Genomic DNA, 23,878 nt, shown 5'->3' with positions numbered 1-23,878 from the left:
GCGGACAATGCGGTTTATTGGACAGGAGATAAGGCATGATGAGTCGTCTCACCTGAAAGGCAACGAAAGGTCTTGGGAATATTACTGATCATGTGTCCGATTTGCTCATGCTTATTTTATATCCAACTCAATATCTTTCACAACAGAACCATAATCATTACATTATATGTAATGCTGTTCCTAATTCACGTCCATGTTTGAGTCTTTCATTCTTGATTATTGATGTATTGCTTTATAAATACAAATACAAACCAGAAGCCGGTCTCTTTAAAGTGAGGTTTAGGCATTGCAAGCATTTCTTCCTCCCCCTGGTTTAATAACTCACACATCTGAAACGATAAACTGAAAAACTTTCAGTGTTTTATTTTTATGTACATTTCCTTCCCTCCCTCGGAAATAAAATGTCTTAATACAGATGACTAGTATTTTTTTATATTTATATCTGTTGACAGATTTACTGCTTTGTACATAATTCTGTTTCATAGAGTCCACATCTACATTGATAAAATCGAGTCAGTCATTTCTTTTTTTTGTGTTAACCAATAACAAGCAGAAAGAGAAGAGGAAAGGGAGAGAGGGGGATGGGGGAGAAGTTTGACAGATACAAGAGAATATTCAGAAGCAGCTCAATTAACACAGGATAAACTATATACAATACAAACCATTCATACAAATTAAGCCTAGGATATAGAAGTCATTACATTTATATAATAGGGGTGAGCAAACCTTCTGTAAGCGGCCATGTTGGAAAACCGATACCAAATCAAAATGCTGTCATCTAAACACTTCAAGCCAGGGATTAGAAACAAAAATATTAGCGGCCTGAGTGAGTCTCTTGAATGTGTAAAATGCTGTATAAAACATGCCGATTGAAAAGGCTTGCTCACCTGGAGGCCGACCCTTTCAGAAAAGGATGCCACTCAAAAGCCTTGAATGCGTCTACCTGTCTGTGGAATGCATACTGTCTTATATAGCGTCTTCGTGGTTTGATCAAAGGTTTGGGAAATCAGCTCAATACTGGAAGTCTTTACTTGTGGGTTGTGTGGGTGAACAATGGCCTTTATCCCAGCATATCTGTGACCAGTGGAATTGAATAATAATATTAATAATAATAATAATAATAATAACAATCATAAATCTAGTGGGAATGCCGCAAGCTAAACATGACTGAGTGCAAACAAAGGCTGCAAGAAGCATCTTACTGTCTATGATGCGGTTCTGTGAAAGAAAACTCAAATTATATGGTAATTATTAAACATTAAGACATCTCAGACTCGCTGCTTTAGTGATGGGGTGGCACCTCTGCAAGCTTTGGATGGCAGAGAAAAAACATATGAATTGTGTCAAAGAAAATGAAAATAAAGAAAATATAGTACAGTATACTGAGGAAGTGTATCTAATTTTCTATATTGTATGTCTAATTGGAAATGTCACATTCCGCTAGGTTGTATGCACCATGATTCAGTAATAAATTCCCATGATTGGTGATTAGTATTTTATGCTAGGAAGCACTTGAGAATGTTAACCAGGCGGATGGTTATTTTGTAACCTGTCTCCGCTGCTTGTCTCTGGTCTTTGGGACATTCTGGTAAGGCTCCCGTCTCTGTTTTATTGTCTGTGTTTAATTGTTATTCTCTATATTATAATATTGGGTGCTGTCACTAACGAACCATTGGTTTAGACAGCGTCGTCATTCTATTGTGGACACATTCAGGACAGTACAGATTCCTCAGGGGCCGTGGACCCTCTGAAGCGACCTTTGTTCCTCTCAGACGCGTCCGCCTTCAGCCCGAGGGGAAGTAGGGCGTGTCGCTGTGGTAGTTGTAATCGGGGCACACCTTTTGCACCAGTTTATAATCGGTGCTGTAGAAGGAGATGTAAATACAGATGACTTTGAACGGCTTTGAGCAGAGCCAGGACACGTGGCTCTGGGTCTGCTCCTGATAGCACGTCTTTGACGGGTCGTAGTTGCAAAGCGTGTTCTTCGTGGCCTTGTCCACCTTCTCGTACTCGATCCGGCAGTTGAACGATTTCGAATCTTTGGCGTCGATCACAGTCTGCTGCGCCAGGTCGAATTCGACGATCTTGGTGGGCGGCACCAGACTGACGGATACATTCCCCTGGCCGGTGGAGTTGTGCCGAAAGTACACGCTGAAGGTCCCGTTCCCGTGATCCACAATCTTGCCGGTTATCAGCAGGTTCAACTTGACAGTTTTAATGTTGGAATGAAAATCCCCCCAACCGAACATTTTCTTAAACTTCCCCGTTTTGACAATCGGACGTCTCTTGGCCCGGGGCCGCGGCTCCTGGAGGTCTGTGGAGTTTCGCAGCCAATCCCAGAGGTCCTGCTCGGAGTAAGGCTCCGGGGTATCGTACCGCAGGTCCAAAGCCGTGGCATTTTCCTTGCCGTGTAGAGTCTGTGACAGCAGTCGACTGATGGACAAGTCTTTACTGCTTTCTGTCCATATGTGTTTTAAGGTCGATTTGGGGCTTCCTGATTTAAGAAGATCTGACTTCCCTGGGTTGCTGGCATGAGCACATGAGACCTGTTAGGATGGAGGAGACAAGAAGAACAAACGTCACAAATACTGGTATAAATAATCATAATAATAATGGATACATATTTTTGTTTACATCTCTTTTTGTTTCCGTTGAGAGATTTACAAGAGATGGTGACTATAAAAGAAGTGTATCTGTTATGTCTTGTTTGTAAAGTAAATTCACTCTCAAAATTACTGGCGTTCTTTTTCAAGACTCTGGAAATGTAATGAGTTACATGGTTTTGTTTAAAAAAGATAAAAAGGATTGAGGAATTCATACAATTCAGCAATCCCTCTTTTCATTTTTGTTGTCTAAGAGAATCGCAGTCCAACGGTTTTGTCTAGAGGAATCTGCTCAGTAAGTACGGTCAAATACAGTGGTTATTCATTAGACTCATGAGTAAAACTCTCAGACTATTAATCAATGGTACAATGTTCACTGGATTGATGATTGATGACTCCCAATTTCTTTGCCCCTGTTTAATACAGATAAATGAGTCCAGATTTGTACACCATTCAATGGAAAAATGTGACATTGATTGCCTGATTCCTACTGTAAAACATGACAGCAGATCTATCATGGTAAGGCTTTGCATTTTGTAGGTTGCCCCAAGATCAATACTTAGAAAATAAGGTTTTGCCAGCAATCAAAAAGGTCTTTGGACAGCAGTACCTCACAGGACATGTCGACGTGTGAAATGCAACATCATTCAAACAGGATATCTTATGGAAACCATGCCTTTAGGCACGAATGGTAGAATATCTTCAAATAATTGTGTCTGATGGATCACTGCAGTTTAATAAAATGTAATGTAAGACTTTGACACATTTCCACAGACAGCAAATTGAAATCGCCTAGTGAGACCTTTATATCTGTTATATTGCTTTGCCGTGTACTTTTTTTCCTTCCTCCCGAGTTAAGTTATTATTTTTAAATCGTATATAGAAGGTCATGGTATTTTCTTCCCCATAAAATAGATTTTTAAGCTTATTGAGACAATGTGAACTTAATTGGAAAGGAAAAACAGTTGAATTACAGAGTAATGTATGTAAAAATGTTATGGATGCAGAATTGTTTCATGAAAGTGTCGTTTAAAAATGTGAGAAATGTCAGTATTGCCACAGTGCTGCCTTTTGGGGTTATGACTTCATTTCAGAAATGGTTATGCAGTCCATTTAACTGCACTTTATCTGTCAATCAACAACCAGTTTTTATTTCATGATGCACATTTTCATAGTGTAAAAAACAGTAAAAGAGAAATTCTCAAAGTTTAAAAAAGAACAAAAGTAAATGAAAAAAATTGCATAATCTTAATACATTCAATAGATGCAGGATTTTTTTTAAGTAGTATTTGCCTTCATGTAAAAACACTTGAGAATTAAAATATTTGTACGTTAAAAACTTAAGAAAAAATAAGATAGGAATAACCATTAGTTTTTAAAAGATCAAATCAGATTTTCCTCCATTTTAAGTAAATATTTTCATCCTTTAATGGGACTGTGGTCAGTGTCATAACATTGGTTTGATGGGAGCAGTATTCTATAGATCTAATGTGCAAAAATAAAAATAATAAACCATAAATAATATTTTTTCCATGGATCACCCAAATATACAATAGGACTCTATAATAAAATCAAATATCTGCCTTTCTATAACCTCGTTGGCATTGTTAACATGAAAAATAATTGAATAATCTGGTAAATATGTGAGCAACGAACACAAGATTTCAGCCGTCTTTGCGTCTGCAGAGGGATCTTCCTGTCCAGTGTGATCTGGCTGTATGGAGGCCGCCGTGCTGCAGTTTTGTGCTGCGTAGCTGGGATTGTGTGGCCATTGTGCTGCGTCAGTAACAGCATGTTGTGTGTGAATGAGGCATTAGAGAAATCAATAGACTGTACAGAGCCACTTCAATGAAAGTAACTTTTCCTGCCACACCAGGCTCAAATGTCTGTGTGCTAAATTGATTGATTGTCTGCTACTCATGGGGATTAGTCAGAGTAAACTGCATATCAATGGCCCAGGCAATAGTGCTATAGGACATATATCAACATTAAAACATATATTTAAACTTAAACATATAAACAGATATATGATTTTAGTCATGTCTCATATACAACCTGGGAGAACTAGACATTTTACCTCAATGTTAGGGCAGTAATAGAAAATCTTCTATATAGATAGATCTTTATAATTCTCTTTCTACTAATGCCTCAGGTCAAAAACACAATATATATATAGGTTATTATAGGTTAAGAAACATATTTGTCATTTGTTGGATGTTCGTTCTTATGAATAAAACATCAAGCTGATCAATACTTGCATGTTTATGCAGACAAGTCTCGTAAAACTATACAGATGAATCATGGAGATTAAATTGATACATCAATCTGTTTAATGCCTTGGATTACTTTAGTTTTATTATTGAGTTTTTTAGTAATTATTACAAACAGTCGTCCTACGTGCAATGTTTCCCTAAAAGTTGACAGCATGTACAGTTTTATGAGAAATATATTGCACGTGTGTGGATTTATATGAGAATTAGAGGAAATGAAAACAGATGCATGACTTATGCTGAGTTATTCAGCATGCAATTGCAACCCCAGAACAGTGCAGACAAATAAAAGTGCAGTTTGGGGGAAGCAGTGATTTCAAAAACATAAGACACACTGAAACACATGAATGGTGTGTTTTTGACAGTAAAGGGAATCTGTAACAGTAACAGGACTGTAACAGTGCACTGTTTCAGAGCACAGCCTTGCAGCCAGACATTTGATACACCAATGTTATTTTACTGCCAACTCTTTGTCAAGAATATACCTTGATCAGCCGTTACATTCTCTGTGGACGAAAAGCAATTACTATTGGCTATTTTCTCAGTATAAGGGCCTTGTGAATCACAAAGGACTCAGTGATTACATTTTAACAGCCAAGAAATATGCTTAAAACATGTCAGTGTTCAGTTTAACAAATAATGCCAGTTTACCCTGCCAATTACACATTTTAATTGTAATAACTGCAAACAAAGAAATCAATCCTAGTTAGTTTGCCATTCAGTGCACTGCGTCGTTCTGGTCTCCACAATTCAAAAGATCTAGGTTACAGTGATGGTGCCACAGTAATATTCAGCCTAAGTTCCTGCCATTATTTGTATTATACAGAATACATCTGGTCTTTTCAAGTAAATTTAGTTTGATTGTGCAGTGCAAACCTCTCACATTGTTGCATGTGCCAGCTAATGACTGCAATGGCAATAACTGCTGCTGTTATTGTAGGTTTTAGGGCTCTGACATCTGTGAAGTATCAGCAATGCGTCGTGCCAAACTGCGGTCCACCGTGCCAGATTCCACTGCTCTCTGGAGTGGCTTGATTTTATTATTTTATCAGTGGCAATGTTTGTGGTTTAAATGACCAACAAATGGACTCGGAGTGCTTTGCGTTTGATCTGCGAGGAGTGGATGTGTCGCATTAGAGAGGTGTCAATAGCAAATAGGAAAACAGTGTGTTATACTCCTCTGCTAATATTGGTTTTGTTTGTTTTTGGTGTTGCATGGTAATTAGAGTAGAACTAAAGACTTTGCATTGCTATGCCCTCTTTACATCAAAGTCTTGCATTTCTACCTTGCTGTGATTAGCGTACAGGGACCTGTTCTTAGGGGTTCAGGCAAGGACAGCCCACGCGTGTTCGATGGTACTGAACTCATACACTGGGCGAGACAAACAGACAGCTTTCTACAAGGGCAGAGAACAGGGCAGCACAATCAGTTTGTTTGAAGTTTTGTCGCTTGTTTAAGAGTGTTATACACAGTGCCCTCCATGTATATTCATACAAAATTATAAATGAGTAACAGAAGAAATGCAAGTGTACTATCTTTATTTTCTCAAATAAATGAAAATGTTCAATACTTTAATACTATCAACACGTGTCATTATTTAGGATACAATATGTTGCTCTGTTCAGTGTTGCTCAGTGTCTCACAATTGTACATATTTAGCTTTATTTGACGTGGGGGAAAATATTGCACACTTCTTCTCTTAAATCATCTTATTTGTGACAATTTATCAAGGGTTTGCATATGTGTGGAGGCCACTGTACTATATATATATATATATATATATACACTGTATTTACTATACTACAAATATACACATCAGTTAGCAGGAGTCAGTCTTCCTAATAATTAAGTTTAATTTACACTAGAAGGTAAATGGAATTTGGTAGTGGAACCATTCTGTTGAGTGTAATCAATAAAGATATTGACTATCAAATATTAGCACATAAATACATACATACATACATACATACATACATCCACACATTCATACATACAATAGGAAACTGATAGACTCGATAGCAAATTAAACAGGAGAATAATAACTCTGTGCTGAATACAATGACCCTCTATAATTCTGGGATTAACACGACATAACTTTCACTTTTATTCACTTGCACTGCCTGCCTTAATAGCACAGCTTTACCAGGCACATTTCTGTATTCATTTAAATTTAACATTTTAAATTGACTTCTGGGAAAACTGCCAAGACCCATAAACTAATCCTCCTGTTTTTTAAGGCTGTGTTTCCCATCTTCCACAATCATGCCACTTAGTGTAAGATAAATGGTATTTCCGAAGACACAGTGGGGTGTGTATTGTCATGAGTTCCCTCTTACAGATAACACTTGTAATAAACCTAAACAAAGGAAGAGGCTTTCATTGGCTCCCATTTCCCGAACATTTCCCCATTTCCTTTGCTAACATTTGTATTTGGTGATAAACAAGAACATCTAATGATTATTGGCTGACCGGCATTCAAAGGAATATGGACAGATGTGACCTGTACTAAACACTGAATACAAAATGATTAATCCCATATCATCTATAACAACTGAAAGAGACCTGATAGTTAAAGTTTTATCCCACCTGCCTTTGAACAGTTCCTAATGAACGCATTTTCAATTTTGTATGTGTCTTCTGATACACAGCCGCAGAGAAGTGCAGGACAAATACTACCACTACAAAGTAACTATATACTTAATTAATTTGTTGTAGTAACTGCTACCAGTTTGATGTTGATGTTGTTTGTCGGATGCCAGCATACAAACTAGCACTGAGTAAATATGTATATTAAATAAAAACATGAACTGCATTTTTTCTCTGGTGTTCATTTCTTTGTTCCTGTGACTTAGGTGGGGAACAAAAAACCTACTTTCTATATTCTCTGGGAGTTCAGTGTGAAAAACCTGCCAGAATGAGTCCGATGCCAGCTCTTCTGTGCGAGACGCTGCCATTCTTTAATTAAATCCAGTTAATTAAGGAACAAATCAAATCAATTAAAAAAGCAATTATGATATTACCATACCTTTATTGGGTCTCACATTTGGGCAATAATGTAATCAAATAATGAGCATGAATCAATAAGAGAGTGAGAGGATATACCAATAAAAGTTTCCTCCAGAGACATTAGGCGAAGACATTAGCCGAACTATCCCCCATGAGCGGCTCTCGATGTGCTACAGCTTCCTGCAGCATTCACTGCCATCGCCCGTCAAATGTAGTTTCTCTTATAAAGATCCGTGGCCAGCTGACGTACTGAGCACTGTTTGTATTTTAAAAATGGGAAAACATCCTTTAGCGAATCTCACACCCACACCAGTGCTGCACTCGGGTTGAGAGACCTTGGCGGATCTTCTGACACAATCCAGATGGTGCTCAGAAACGTCTAGCGTTTCCCCGAGGAAAAGCAGGGTATCAAACCAACCCTCCTCCTCAAAAGAAATAAAACAGATTGGCTCTCATTAATCTGGCTGGCTGGCATGAACAGGCTTCCTTAAAAGGAATTTTTATTTTTTCAACATTCCGGAACATGTGTTTTGCACTTTCACCAAGATTTAAATTGTTGAACAAATTGTATTATTTATTCAGCATTTGTTCACCTAGTAGTAGTAGTAGTAGTAGTAGTAGTAGTAGTAGTAGTAGTAGTAGTAGTAGTAGTGGTAGGAGGAGGAGGAGTAGTAGGAGTAGGACCAGTAATAAAATATGAAAAAGAAAGAACTAAAGAAATGTAGGAATAATTAATTTGAGGATTTGTATAAGTTGCAGCGGATCTGAAAAGTACCCCTAGGGTTTCCAGGCATATTGTGTGTGCTATGTTGTGCAGCAGCACCTGTCCCGGAAATGCAGGAATTAATTACACAAAAGCCAGATTGTGTATATCAGTAAGCATTAAGAGATATTGCTTTGGCATTTAAAGTTAATGAATTATAATTACTATAAGAAACAACTGATTAAATATCAAACTTATTTTACAGCCACAGCCAATGTGTTCTGTGAGGCACAATAACTGAGATCTGCCTTATGTGTAGAATCAGCATTTATTTTCAATATAAGTATGTGTATAGTTGCCTTTTCAGCTCCCACAGATGGGAAAAACAGTCGGTTGGAACTGATGTAATTAATTCATCTTGTCTCCTTAAATGGCACAGAAACGAGAGTAACACAGAGGGAGATTTGTCCTCCAGCTCAGATAGCCCTCACCGTTGCCTTGGCAATTTTGCGTCATTTGATGTTAGTCGAAGGTAACGCGAAAAAATACTGAACACTGGAGCGAGAAAAGAAGAGAAAAGGAAGAAATGGTGGCGAGTAAAAATGTTTTGATATGTCAGGTTGTGAAGAAATTCAAATCTTTCTTTACACAGATGCTTATGTCGTTCTGCCAGATCTGAGTGCTCAATCTCTCTTGTGTAAAGAGTGCTTGCATCTGGAGGCTGACACTAAATTTGGGGGGATTTGAGATCTGACCCCCAGTCCCACAGTATCCTCTACAACTTCTACCTATTTGTAATTATTACTGTAGTTTTTCTGTGGACACTTATGTAGATTTGCTGGATGACTTCAAAGTTTCGACAATAACAACAGACCACTAATTAAATCATTTCCAGTGAGAGCCAGTCATTACAAAAGGTTTCTAAAATAATCTTAATAAAAATGCATTTTGAAACATTTTTACACATTGCAATAGTTCTTATGAGCATATATATACACTTCTGATTTATTATTATTATTATTATTATTATTATTATTATTATGAACATTATTCCATTTGTAGAAGTATTAAACTGTGATGCAGTGCGTGATTATATTTTTTGGGACTGATCTTTCAGGAAAATAAATTATAAATATACAAACTATAATTAGCTTTATTTTCTGAAATAGCAATGCACTGAGAAAGGTTTTAGCTGTCAGATTTGGAATAATAACCCAAACCACATCAGGGCAGCAGATTGTTCAGAATACAGCACTGGCGTAAGGTGTGGCTGAATGTTTTACATACTGAAATTACACCGGAGACAAACTGTGAAGATCTCCACATCAGGGAAAGATGTCCCTCTTTATAACTCTTGATCACATCATCTTCAATACAAGTAAATGGAAAAAACTGAGATATAATCGAAAAAAGGAGAAGGCCATTGTGAAATGGATACTATAAAATGAAACCTTATAAAACTTATAAAAATAAAAGACAGAGACAGAGACTCGACTGAAGAAGGGCTGAGAAGAGGCATGGCGAAGACCCTGGAAATGTCAGTACGGTGGTCTACCGTAAAAAAACAGATGGATCCTTTCACTGCGGCAAACACGTAATGCATGAGAGGCCACTGCACTCTTACAAGAAAACAAAAACGACCGACATAAAGAAATAAAATGGTTTGTTCAGCAGGCTGAGGAAGGAATTGGGAATCTGACATTTCTGTCAAGTTTGGTGATACGATAAAGGGCAGACGAACTACAGATGGGAAAACGTCAGAATATATTCCCAATCTATATTAACTTGCCTATTGTTGTAAAGTGTTAATGTACTGCTGCAACAGGGTGTTACACAATGCTGCACTTTGACTCCAGACATTGCGCAGAGAGATTGTAATTAAAGCTCGTGGTGCAGTCGGTACTGGTGGCACTACAGTGACCCCCAGGAAGATGGACGTATAGATGCACAGATAGTGAGGCGTGAGGCTGCAGCTGGGGTCAGGTTTAAGGCACACATTAGGGTGAGGGATGGGGTGGGAATACTTTAATATTCTCACTTGTCATCAGATACAGAGGAATATGTTTTAGTTGTACCAATATCATATTCAGACAGCTTGGAGAGAAACTGCAACACGTCTGTGAAAATATAGCAAAGCTGTCAATAGATACATGTATGCAGGTAGTGATTATAGATTAAAGAAATGGGGATGCATTGTCCTTTCTAGTCCTCTTTCTTAATACACAACGCCTGTGGTGCAGTGCCAGGAGGCGGGAAAAATGGCTGCCATGAAAGTCAATAAATCCCCCAGAAGCCCTGGGGTTGACTCAGCAGTGGGAAGCACCTGATCCGCAGGGTTCCCTGGATTGCCTTTCTCTTGGGGAAGCAGAGGAGTTGGGGTTTGAGGCATGGAGAGAGACAGGGAGAGCCAGAGAGAGCAAGAAAGGGTGAGGGGGAGCCAGAGAGAGACGGGGGTGACAGGGAAAGACGGGGGTGACAGGGAAAGACAGAGAGAGACATGGAGAGACATGAAGAGACAGAGAGAGACAGGGAGAGACAGAGAGAGACAGGGGGAGACAGAGAGATGGGGGAGACAGAGAGAGACGGGGGTGACAGGGAAAGACGGGGGTGACAGGGAAAGACAGAGAGAGACAGGGGGAGACAGAGAGAGACAGAAAGAGACAGGGAGAGACAGAGAGAGACGGGGGAGACAGGGAGAGGCAGGGAGAGACAGAGAGAGATGGGGGGAGACAGGGAGAGACAGAGAGAGGCAGGGAGAGCCAGGGAGAGCCAGGTAGAGCCAAGGAGAGAGAGAGACAGACAGAGAGCCTTTTTTCCTATAGACTTGGACATTAGGATTTGTGATTCAGACTATTAGCTGGCTTTGTTTGTTAGTGTCTGTTTCTAGAGAAAGACAGAAGTCTAGTTAGGCCTTAAAGGAGTTGGGGTTTTCTTGTGTTTTGTTTTTTATTTCACCACCTGCACCTGGATATAAGAAATTAACTGCCTTTGCACCATATCCCTCCCTTCTGTGTATCTGTTTCCGAGACCCCATCTACCTATTGAGCCCAGCATCATTCTCACCCCCCTATGGCACCACGGCACCTTTTCTACATTCTCGACAATACAGAAAGATAAGTCGTATAGTATAAACTGGAAGCCCTGCGTTTCCTATCTGCAGTGCTATTCTGGGTGTCTGATGGAGCAGCATTGTCTTTTTGCTACACAGTTCATTCCATTAGATGTTCATGTATTTGCTTAGTGAAGCAGCTGAAGAACAAAATATTGTCCATCACTGCCACCTGAGTCTGAGATGCCAGTGATAACCATTGAGTTAAAATCAATGCAAGAGTTTGGCTTTTGTGCACAGTGTCTGCAGGAGTGCTCCTCTCAAATGCAGCTCTCTGTGTGCTGCTGCAGTCAGACCAGGAAGGACAGACGGCAAGTTGCCCTTGTTTGTACCTCTCATTTGCTTTTGATTTGGCTGGATTGTTGTAATATTATTATTATTATATATTCTTTTACACTCTGCCAATTTGGATCAGCCAATTGTTAATCAACTCTAGAACTGCTAGAACCCTTGTACCAACTTTATCTTGAAATGTGTGCCATGAAGTCATCCACATCCACATTTTATTTTATTTTTATTCTACATTGAATAATGTACTTCTCACTAATAGCACTTCAAGTTCAAAGCTAACAAGTGGTGTGTTCATGCAACTGTTTAAACAAGTCTCTCTTTTCGGGACTGGTATCATCAATGATACGTTAATTTAGATACATAAATCTGCTTTCTGTTTGTAAGGAATCAAAACCTTTCTGAAAAAGGGCTAATGTTACTATTACTACAAACATTACTTAACATTACTGTGCATATTTTATTTAACCAGAGCATAACGAATATTTTCAATCTCAAACATAACCTGGAAGGCATAATTAAAGAGCAACATGTTACCATCGCAAACTGTTACATTTATTTAACTATAAGACATGCAATATCATGAGGGTGACAGTTAACAGCAAGCAATACAACTAGGAATTCCTCATGAATCAATAAATGAACACTAAGACACTGTTTATAACTGATTAATTAATACTCAGACCGAAGCAGAAGATTACCAAACACTGGTATTTACAAACACTGTAAAACTGACGTATTGTTCATGCCTGCTCTTGAACTCTTTAATAGTCTTGCCGCAAAGCTTCTAGATTCACTATGAACGTGGTCTCAAAGTACCTAAATGGTCTATTAATATTGGTTTGGTCTACAAAGTTGATGGGTAATTTTAGCTAAAGCAAAGCACTACCAAACATTTCCCTTTACTTCCAAACATTAAAATTAAATAAATATGGTGTGATGGTACAGGAGGACAAAATAAGAACACTACTCAGTATGTAATGTAATTACAGAGTCATTACTTGTGTATTTACAGTTCAGCTACACTTTATTACAATGTAACATATGTCATACATAGTTTACACTTCTGCATGTAGTTGATTTTTATAATGTTTGCTATTTACAGATTTTTGGTGTCTCAGTTTCAACTCTGACTATTAAAATGAAATTAATTGATATATTCTCAACACAATCAATTGTTTGTGCTCAGTGGGACAGCGGGAATTCTGGTTAGTGCTGAGAGGAAGTTCTTCAGGATTATATACTTTATCCTTAATGCAATCTTAAAACCGTACTTAAAAAGGTCTCTGGAGGGTGCAGATGTGAAAATCACCTGCTGACATATTGTGCCAGGGACAGCCGCTCCATCGGGGGTGTGATTGTCACACTCTAATCAGTCTGACACGCCTTAGTGCTCTCTCTTATTGATCCCCGTAAAACCAATTAATTACATTTCTCTTCAGTCCTCTACGACGCACATAATGAGTTACATGCAGAGCCCGTCTTCGTGCCAAACACCCAGGCGGACAGCGTCGGTAAATCTGTCCTTGATGAAGGGATGATGACGGAGAAAGACTGGACATGGGTTCCGCTGGCAGCAGCTTTTCCACCTGGAAGCCCCTGTAGTTTTAATCTCGCATCACCGAGGCCAGCACACCTCATCCAGGTGAAATTGGTTTTCCTGCAGCCCTGTACACCTCTGACCTGTGCTTGACAGGGGGACCAAGAAAGAAACGGCGCCTTTCGAAGGTCCCCTCGGAAGTCGCCTGTTCAATGTTCTGTATTTTGGGGAGTTATTTTTCCAAAGTGAAACATTGGTTTATTCACATGCAGTGTCTTTCTCCAAAAGGTAATAGTGTAAAGAGATTTGCATACTCTCTGTGGGACATTCAGTTTTTTATTCGGTATTCTTAGGAAAGTATAGTTTAATTGTATATATGTTTTATGATTGCCGATGCTATACCGCGATCTGCACACACACCGTCCTCAACAGGTCCAGGGGCAAAGCAAACACAAGTTTAATAAAGTGCCCATGACGAAAACTTTCAGATTATTGCAGAAATGTGTTCCTGTTCTAGGTCAAATTTCAAATCTTGATTTTAATTTTTCTTGAGGTTTCATAAATCAAATCAGTTTCTGTGACGCAGCCACAGATGGTCATGTTCTTAATGTCAGAGAAAGCCCAGTTGAAACCTAGTGGAATGAAAGAAAAGCTTTTCAAGATTGCAAATGCACCTGTTCCCCTGTCATAGCTGAGCATCTTCCAGTCTGTGACCCGGCCTGCCAGCAGTTAGGGAATGTGAGCGTTTAACTTCAAGTAAATAGACCAAACCAAGACAAATATGCTGGTCAGCTTTCCAATTTATCATGACTTAAGTATTTGTTGACTGACTTATGAATCTTGCCAGCATCACTAGATTGAAGTTCTACTTTATCTGACTGCAGTTTACAATTGTTTGAATCTTAACCATTTAAATTCTACTTGTACATGAAATCAGGATCTAGGTTTCTGTGTAATTGTGTGGACAATTTTCACAAATTGCCCTTAATTAATTTAAGACAAATTATAGACTGGTATTTTAATATTGATGCGAGTCTCGTATCTACTTTATCTGGGTTCACTTCAGGTGATTTTTAATGTTAGCAGACAGAAACTCTGGAGGGGGGAAATAATAATTGATAGTCTTCCTGCGTTCACCCAATCTGTTTTTTAATTGCTCAAATCAAAGCAGAACACTCTTATTCACAGTGTTGTATTATATTTTCTCCCGTATGCAATATTTTGAAACAGCTTTTAGAACGACTACTCACAATATGTTACTCACTAATCTCGGTGTTGATTCTTGATGTCACCTGCTGGTCATGTGACCTGATGGAGCCAATACTACATAGATGTCTTCCCTGCTAAGTGAAAAAAACTCTGGGCTTCTTTCTTTATTGTCAACTTAGTTTATAATAGAATCAGGAGAGGCAGGATTTGTATCCACAATTTACCACAGAGCATCTTAACATTAACAGCTGCTCAATATTACTCCCTCTACTCCAAATGCCACAGCGCTCATTGGTGTTTACTAATACTCTCATAAAAGCAAACTGGTTTTGAACATAGCTCCACAGCACACACCTCCCTGTTCCATTAATCTTCTCACTGGAGGTGTTTTTCACAATTGTTATCCACTCCATAAAGGTCCTACACACAGGGATTACCCTGTCTCACTGGCGGTCTCTCCTCTTGATAAACCCACTAGTCAAGCTCCAGTAATTTCTCATTCTTCTCTTGTACGTTCTCCACAGGAGTCTCACCCCTTGTGTGGCTTGAGCGAGGGCGCGCCAGCGACCTGACCCAATGTGCGTTGAATCACCCCGCAGAGATATACATAATAGATCAGTGAGGAAACCTTCTCCAGGATGATTGCGTGAGCGGACCCTAGGCCTGAACAACAAGTGTATATGGAGTCGAGTTAATGGAGACCGTGCAATACAATCAACTGATACAAAAGCACCAGTGAATATAAGGGAACAGGATTTTGGTGATGATTTTATAATGTGAAGTGGTTTTGCAAAGTTAAATCTAATTATTTGTCTTGTGGAAAAGGAAAGGTTTTTCAATTGCATTAAATAACATAGGGTGAAGTATAATCTAATTTCAGTGGTTATCGAGCACAACAACAGACACTTTCAGAGGTTTTTGCACCGTTTTCTAAGCTGTTTAGTGGAAGAAAACATGTTGGTGAGCTATGAAAACAAATAGCACAGCAATTCAACTGGTTCAGGTCATGATGTTTTGTTATTTGTTTTTCATCTGAAATGGGATGACAATGACTTCAAGATAGTGCTGCTGCAGATTTATACAGAAGAATAGCAGTTCATGTGAAACACTTTTGTAAAGCTGCTGAACAGGGTAGGAAGAGCCACTGATGTATGTGATGTGTTTGGCCAGACACAGGCGCAGCCCTACAGCAGAGCGAAAGATGGCAGCTTAGGGTCTGGGCAAGGAGCCCAGCAAAATGGCTCCCCGAGGGCAGAATGGTTAAGTCCTCCCTGCAAACCTTTCCAGCTTCGACTCGTGAGTTTCCAAGCCCTAAAGTAAACTAATGGTATGTGATCACTTGTATGTTTTCTCATCCACAAAAATGGTAAAACACAGCCGTGAGTTTCTGAACATTGCATCACCTTGCCTCTTCTGCAGACATGGTGGTGATGGCAGAAAATAAATGTAATCCACCAATAAATGCAACTAGTAATTCTGACAATGATCCTACTGGCAAGAGCCCAAGGCCAGACCCTTCAACTTAACATCATCTATAGTTTGTCTGGTCATTATCCAACTATTTTATACCATATTTTATTCACACAGTATAAAACACAAGATGATCACGTTATCAGTAACATCATATAAAGAGTGTAGGAGTAACAGTTTATAGTTTATATTAATTCTCTCTCACACCATAATATTGAAATAGATTTGTTTGCTATAATTAAACCCTTCTTTTGAGTACGATGTTGCCGTACAGGATGTGTAACTAGCTAGCAGTAAAACAGACAAAGAGAAAATATTCTGTTGCCTTTGGGTATACAAACTCAGAAACTGCACAAAGCTGCGAAGTGAAATTGTTTTGCATGCTGCACTGGAGTGAATATTATCTGTGCTAAGCCTCGTCTTTGAAGCTCACAGAGGTTTAAAAAGTCAGGTGAAGCAAAAGTGAGCTCCTCTGGTAAGACCGAGATCAAGACATTGGGTCAGCATTAATCAAATTACACCTATAATCCAATAAACTCGTATTTCTGCTTAGCTGACCCAAGAGGCCTAATTTAAAGTGCGAGTCTTGCTTAATCAATATGACTTAACAGCAGCATAAATTATTTCATTGGAAAATACACCGTAGAGCCTTCCCCTTGTGTTTTGTACATGTAATTGTATTTAATAAATGAAAGGCTTAGGGTAGTTTCAGTCTTCATTGATTTTGGTCATAAAGTACAAAGTCACATCAAGAAAAGAATGAGGTTTTTATTAAGGAATCACTCGGCCGCATCCACAGGTGAAAATGAATATTTGCCGCCATGAATATAATCAATGCACTTATCTGGCAACAAATTTAGATCTATACAGTGTCAGTAAAGTACCTTGTAAAGTGCTGGGGAAGTCAGATTTCTCTATGCTACAAATTAGTGAAAACATCATCACAACTTTAAGATGTTGCATAGATTTCCAACCAAGGGCTGGCTGTTTTGAAAAGCACTAATGACTTAATTGAAGTAAAGTATGTGAAAGTGTTTGGCAGTGTTGTGTTCTAAATTACTAGTTTACTAATCTATTTATGACAAGCAGTCAATTAGCGCATCAGTTAAATAATCATTTTAATGCTCCGCTGCTAGTAGATTGATGTGGCATTTCAGATTGGCTTTTAGATTGATTTGAGCTCTTAAAACCACGCTGTCAGATGAAAGGGCTAAGAAATTACACATCTCAGTCAAATTTGTCTCTTGCATCAACTCTCTTTTTATCAGTAACAAATTAGAAGGAATATACAATTAACAGCAGCAAATCCAAATGCTTTGTGAATGAGAACTCTCAGAAGGAAGATATGAAAATATAGTCTTGGCCATGATTTGTGTCAAGATTATTTGTTTAGATAGTTTTCCCATTTACAGGCAAACAGATAGACAGACAGACAGACAGATACATAGACAGATAGATAAATAGATAGACAGATTGATAGTCTGACCTTCTGTTAACACCAATTATGACACTGAAAAAGTATTCATACCTCATGAGATCCTGCTATATTCTGACATATAATGCTATGTCATTTTCTAATTAAAACCATGGTTAACTAGTTAACCTCTTGTGACAAACTGCGTAATTAATTAGAACACTTATTAATTGCCTGTGTGTTGGGAGGGACCAAGCAGGCAGCCCCTGCGTACAAAAAAAAAAACACAACAGCTGCTAGACACACATATACAACAACTAAGCAGTTAACTGTACTGCACAACACTAACTGTTTCATGCGAATGAAGAGTATTGTTCTGAAATGTAACAATCAAGACTAACAGAGGAACACAAGGGCACATCTAGGGTTCAGTCGAGACCTCGGCGCCACTACAGAGCACATGTCCCCATCCCCTCGACAGCAAATCACACTTCCCATCCGCTCATCAATGAAACGAAATGTCAAGTAGTGCTACTCACCATTTAATAAGCTACATTTCTCTCACATGTCCAAGAGCACATGGATGCACACAGCAAAGGAAAAGTGCTGACAAAACCGCTGGAAAAGTTCTGTAGCATTCGTTATCAAAAGACTACGAACAACTTGTTTTTTCTTGTGGGTTTTTTTGTTTCTGTTTTGTAATAAATTCATGTTTTCCGGTCCCTCTCTGAGAAAAAGTAACCCTGAACTGGAAATAATCAGAGAAACCGCAGTCGTAGCGCACATTTTAATGAGATTGTGTGTAAGTGGTGAGAGCTGCTGATGCTTGGCCATCTCGTGATGGGGTATATGAAGAATAATCTGTAAGTATTGAACTCTATAAATACTATTGTTACAGGTAATAAAACAGGAGATGCTTGTTAATCGTGATGCAGGAAATACTCAAGAATATTTCTGCCAGAAGCACGATCAACCGGTAAAAAATGTCATGCAAGTTTCAAATGTAATCACTATGACTGAATACTAATGCAAGTAGATTTGTATATATAATCCATATCACATTATTGAAGAAGGCCCAAAAATGTGGATGGGATTTGTCTTTAGATTCACGCCTTAACATATACGTTGAGTGCAGGAAATAACTTCACATTAAGTTTAGGTTCACAGGAATTGATTGCCATTCAGAGACTGGGGATAAGGAGAAAACCTGTAATACTTCTAAAGAAATGTATTTGTATTTCATTTACCCAATTCCTTCACAGAGATATGAGTTATATGAGTAATATTTGGACTGGAAATTCAAGAGATAGAAAGTGTCAGTCTCCGTTAAACGATCGTCATTAATATGAAGATATGTCATTAATATTCCAATTCTATCCCAAAGAAAACAGAAGGAATTCTGTCTCTTCTGTTTAATGACAATTTAATTGGGATTCTTAATTCCCACATTCACACTTCTGAGTAATTCTAAGCAGACCCTGGAGCCATATGACAGTTTGCATCATCTGGATGTTATTGAGTCCCCAGAAAGCAGTGCTGTTTCAACACGGCTCAGATTCGCTCCCTCAAAGACATGAGAAATTAAATAAATCTTATTATGCATCAGAATCCATTCATTTTCAGATCTTTACTGTACACCAGGGAGCCGTATATCAGCCCCTGAAAACCCGTTCTCATAAATATAAACGCAGTAATTTGTCCTTCAGGAACCTAAGCTCCTATGTCCATCGGATCAATGAGCAAACATGTGAAGTAAATCTGGATCACAGGGTCACTGCACAGCGTTTTGAGATCCTCAGTCAAAAGATGTTATGTACAATTTAAAATGTTTCATTGATTGATTGATTGATGGTTTGTTTGGGGGGTGATATCTCTCCAATTACGAACACTAATAAGTAATAACTAATCATCTGCAGCCTTTTTATGCTAAGTTGAGTTAACCTAGAACATGGTCTTCCCTCCTCCTTCATAAAGGTGAATGGGTCGAAGATAATAATTGACAGTTCCAATTTGGAGTGAAAAGGAATGAGAAAATGTATTGACAATCTACAAAATATTTTTTAAATACTGAGTGAACTGGATAAACTTAACTGTCGTCCTCATTTTTAAGTAAAACAATAACCCAATATCTTGGAAGATAAACCCATCTTCCACGATCTCTAAGGAGATGAGCTGCAGCAGAGTGTGTTTTGCAGATGAATACTTACTCCCCATGATCCCTGTCTGCTCCACGGTATGGGGTGGTTCAGCAAACTGGACAGGGCAGTAAATAAACTATATTGGAAGAGTGAAAACCTCAACAACAACAAAATAATTAAACTGGCAAAACTCCAATAAATCGAAATCTCAAGGAGGTTTATCAGCACTAGATTTCTGTCTTTACTGTTTAGTCTTTCCGCTCTGGTGCTTCCTGGTGTGCTGGGCATGCTAGAAGCCCATCCTATTTAGATACGAAGACAATTGTTTGTGATAAACTTAATATAAACGACCTATCCCACAGAGGTAGAAGTATTAAAAACGTACAATCCACGGGTGGATGAATGAAATCTTGAAATACAGAACATCTCCCTGCACTCTGTCTCTAAATTCCGATCCACACAGATATTGTTGTTTCTATTCCTGAAAAAGAAAAGGGGTAAGTAGTTATTCAATGGAGAACATCTATTATCTTCTGAGAAAGTGCAAGGGAAGTATTGTCTGCCAACTGGCTCCTTTTCTCCAGTACCTCCAGTGAAGAAATGCATTGACAAAATGAAGGATATAAACTCAACCTTCATGCATGGAAATCCATCTGCGCCCCAAACCTTCAAAACACCTGGTGATACCAGCATCCCAAGAAATAATGTGTCAGACAGTTTTATCCCTGTTCTGTCTCTGTCTATTTTTAGGGGGCAAACGTAATAGAAGAACACCACCCCAGTATCTCCAGACCTTTACTGAATTGAAGACACCTAATCTACTGACTCCACCATAGAAATGTTTTCAAAGTCTGCTGTAGCTAAACTCACTGGTTGAGTCTGGTCAAAGATCTTTGCAACAGTGCTACAGCATGAGGCCAAATGATTCTTAATCTGATTTCAATTGTCTCTAGAAAAAAGGAAAATAATGTCCATCACCACCTCCAGACCACCATCCACTCCCGTGAAACAAAGATGGCAGTTTCTCGACCAGTAAGGAAACACCAAGGATGTGCACGAAGAAGCTGCCAAACATAACCTATTAAAAGGCAACAGGAAATGCCATCTTAAAGTTAACAAAGCCAATGCAGTCCTGATGTGAACACATTTGAATATCGCATATTCAGAACAATTTGTATTTTATTCACAAGTGTGCAATACAATACTGACAGTCTCACTGCTTTCTGATTCTGATTTATTTATGTGGAAAATATTGAATGTGCAGCCTGCATTTATCAATAGCATGAATACATTTGGCAGCAACTCCCTGCTGTAATATGAGATCATTACACAATTATGTAAGGATTATAAATCATGCAAGATTATAAAAATGTGTGTATGAGAACCCCACACCGTGGAGTTGTGATGCTAACCAAAGTATTATATGCTGACAAGCTAAAAGCTTACCCTGGTATTTGATTTAAATTATTCTAGAATTCATGAGGTACAGAAATGCAGCAGCATTATACAATAAATTGAATTTCATGTGCTGGAATTAAGTTTAAATGGTTTGGCCACACTGTAGTGTTGTCACAGAGAATCGACTCCCAAGCTTTTTCTCATAAAGCTGAAGTAATCTTGCGCAATTGTGTGCAGGATACCGACAGAATTAACACCTGGAGAATGCCACCGAACATGTGACCCGTATTGTTATCAAAATATTTACAAGCATAAATATTCTGGCCATAACTAAACACATTACATTTGCAGGAAGCTTATCTCTCAGCTGTTCAGTGGAGGCAATGCGAATATGAATACAGGCCACTCTGTTTGTGTGCCACCCGCTTCTCCCAGCAAAGTAAGAGTTTGCCAACATCCACAAACTGTATACAACAGCCAAGTCAAAGGCAGCGCAGAGACAGAGAGCAAAGCTGTCAAGGAAAACAATTAACTCCCCAAGAAGAGCGTTCGCTGCGGTGTTCACAATATATCTATCAACAACGCTTTTTACAACAGTTTTATGTTTTGTGAATAAGCTGAGAGCAGTTTAATAACTCTGAACGTAACATTTCAGAGTTACCCTTGAGAATATAACTGACACCTGGTTTTAATTCATTTTCATCTGTCACCACTGCCAGTTTAATTACGGTGTATTCACAAGTGCATTTTTCACAGATTGGAACTATCGCTGCCTCCACGAGAACGATATCAAGTAGCTTAGAAACTAGCCATACTTTGTATATCAAAATATCAGGCATTAAAGTGAGTTTTATCCCAGTCATGTCAATGCATTTTAATCACCTACTGTAATTAACACTAATAAAATTGCACATTTTTTATAAGTTCCAAAAGGCTTCCGGAATGTAAGACTACTTCAATACTAGGCAAGCTTTAAAATGTGTATATTGTACCATTCCTTAATATTAATTACAGGTGTCATATTGATTGGAACCATTATAAAAATAATCAAAAAAATAGGATGAAAAACAATAAACCACCACATGATAAAAAATGATTGTGATGTAAAATAAGAAATGCAGAGACACTGTTCAGTGAGTTCCACATGATCTTACAGTGGAATTAGTCAGTATCTTTACACCGTGACTCCTGGAAGATGAGTGTCATGTTGTAGTGTTTACCCATGATCTGTCCGTGTTAATCGCAACACAGGAACACCTTGTAGGGAGTGGTGTGCGCCACTAAAGCATGGTGAGAAACCATTAACGGGGATGCGGTATATCCCTGTATTATGTTGTACAAATGAATAGGATGTTGCAGCTTTAAAATGTGTGGGTTAATAATTACTTCTTTGGGGAGTGAAGGCAGCTTTGATTGTGGCAGTACATTTCACGGCGACATCTCAGAGCTATTAACAGGCACACACAAAAAATAGAAATGTTGCATTTGCCCATCGAAGCATCTCCTTGAAATTCCCTCAGGAGGGTAAGAGCCGACTGCCTATTACTCGAATGGTCTTGTGGGCCGCCCTGGCTTTTGATGAACCTTGTATTGCTTTATAAGCCAAATGTGATGACTGAGCACAAATAAGTGCCTATGTCTGGGTTATATCTTTACTGACAGTCAAACCTGAATCATAAAGTCAAATTGAGGACCTTTCTTGTATTAAATACATGTTTTATCAATTCTAATTGTGTATTATGTTTTATTTATTTATCTAAAAGTATAGCAATCATATAGCAAGATGTGTACATACATGCTTTCTTAAAAATAAATTAGTAATTTTTGTATTCTGATTTCTGGGGACAACGTGATTTTTAGCATAGATAATTAAGTATGACAAATTACTGTCAGCAGTGTGAAACTTCAAAATGCTGCAGCTCTACTTTCAGCATTCATGTGTAATATATGATGAAGTAGGTGTTAAAATGACTGCATTTCAAAACTGTTAAGCTAACAAGTCATATGAAGCTTCCAGTACAACACACTGAAAACTCAAAAACTGTCATCGTGAAGGAAGGAAACAGCCTAATGCAAACATACCTGGAATTAAAGGCACTTTCATTCTGAAAATCTGTTTTCTCTCAAACATGATGTAGTTTTTAACTTGATTTATGTTTTTAACAGTTACAGTAACAAAAGAATAAGATGTTCCCCTAATACACATAACTTAAACTAGGAAAATCTGAAAAAAGTGATTTTCAATCAGCAGAATCATCAATTATCTATCATTTTATCATTTGAAAAAGTTAAAATTAGATTTTATCCATTTATTTCTGCAAGACAGTGTTCTATGTTTTGAATAAAGTGATCATGTACCGTGGCTGAATGAACTGACAAACTCCAGCAAAGATCATTTTGAGCTTTCTTAACGACCCAGTTCTGTTTTCTTTTTTAAAAATCTGTAAGGATAGCCATACGGAGAATTTTTGGAGAAGTCATCAGTGTGACAATAGCGTGCTGCCATTTATATCTGACTGAAAAAACACACACTCACTTTTGTCAAAATTTAAGTCATTAAACTAACAACTGTATGATGACAAGTACTAATTTTTCATCCTGCAAACCATCCATTACTGGACTTTAAAGAAACGCACACTGTGTCTCTGAATTCAAACAGGATTCAATTTCAAAATCTCCTTTTCCCTTTTAAAAAATATAATGCAGACATTGGTAATGTGAAAATGGGT

At 38.3% G+C, this 23,878-nt stretch overlaps 1 protein-coding gene across 1 annotated transcript in view; it reads right to left on the bottom strand.

Annotated features, from left to right (window-relative positions):
* Positions 1 to 340: 340 nt before the first annotated feature.
* LOC136760222 (neurexophilin-1) overlaps positions 341 to 23,878 on the bottom strand; it is a 43,400-nt gene continuing 19,862 nt past the window's right edge. Inside the window, exon 2 of the mRNA XM_066715525.1 lies at positions 341 to 2,546. Coding sequence (XP_066571622.1) covers positions 1,785 to 2,546 — 762 coding nt within the window. The 3' untranslated portion in view covers positions 341 to 1,784. The remainder of the gene's footprint in view (positions 2,547 to 23,878) is intronic.

The sequence above is a fragment of the Amia ocellicauda genome, chromosome 10 (assembly GCF_036373705.1).
Source record: "Amia ocellicauda isolate fAmiCal2 chromosome 10, fAmiCal2.hap1, whole genome shotgun sequence".
Taxonomy (NCBI): Eukaryota; Metazoa; Chordata; class Actinopteri; order Amiiformes; family Amiidae; genus Amia; species Amia ocellicauda.
Note: the sequence above shows the minus strand (reverse complement) of the source record. Positions and strands in the feature narration are given on the sequence as shown.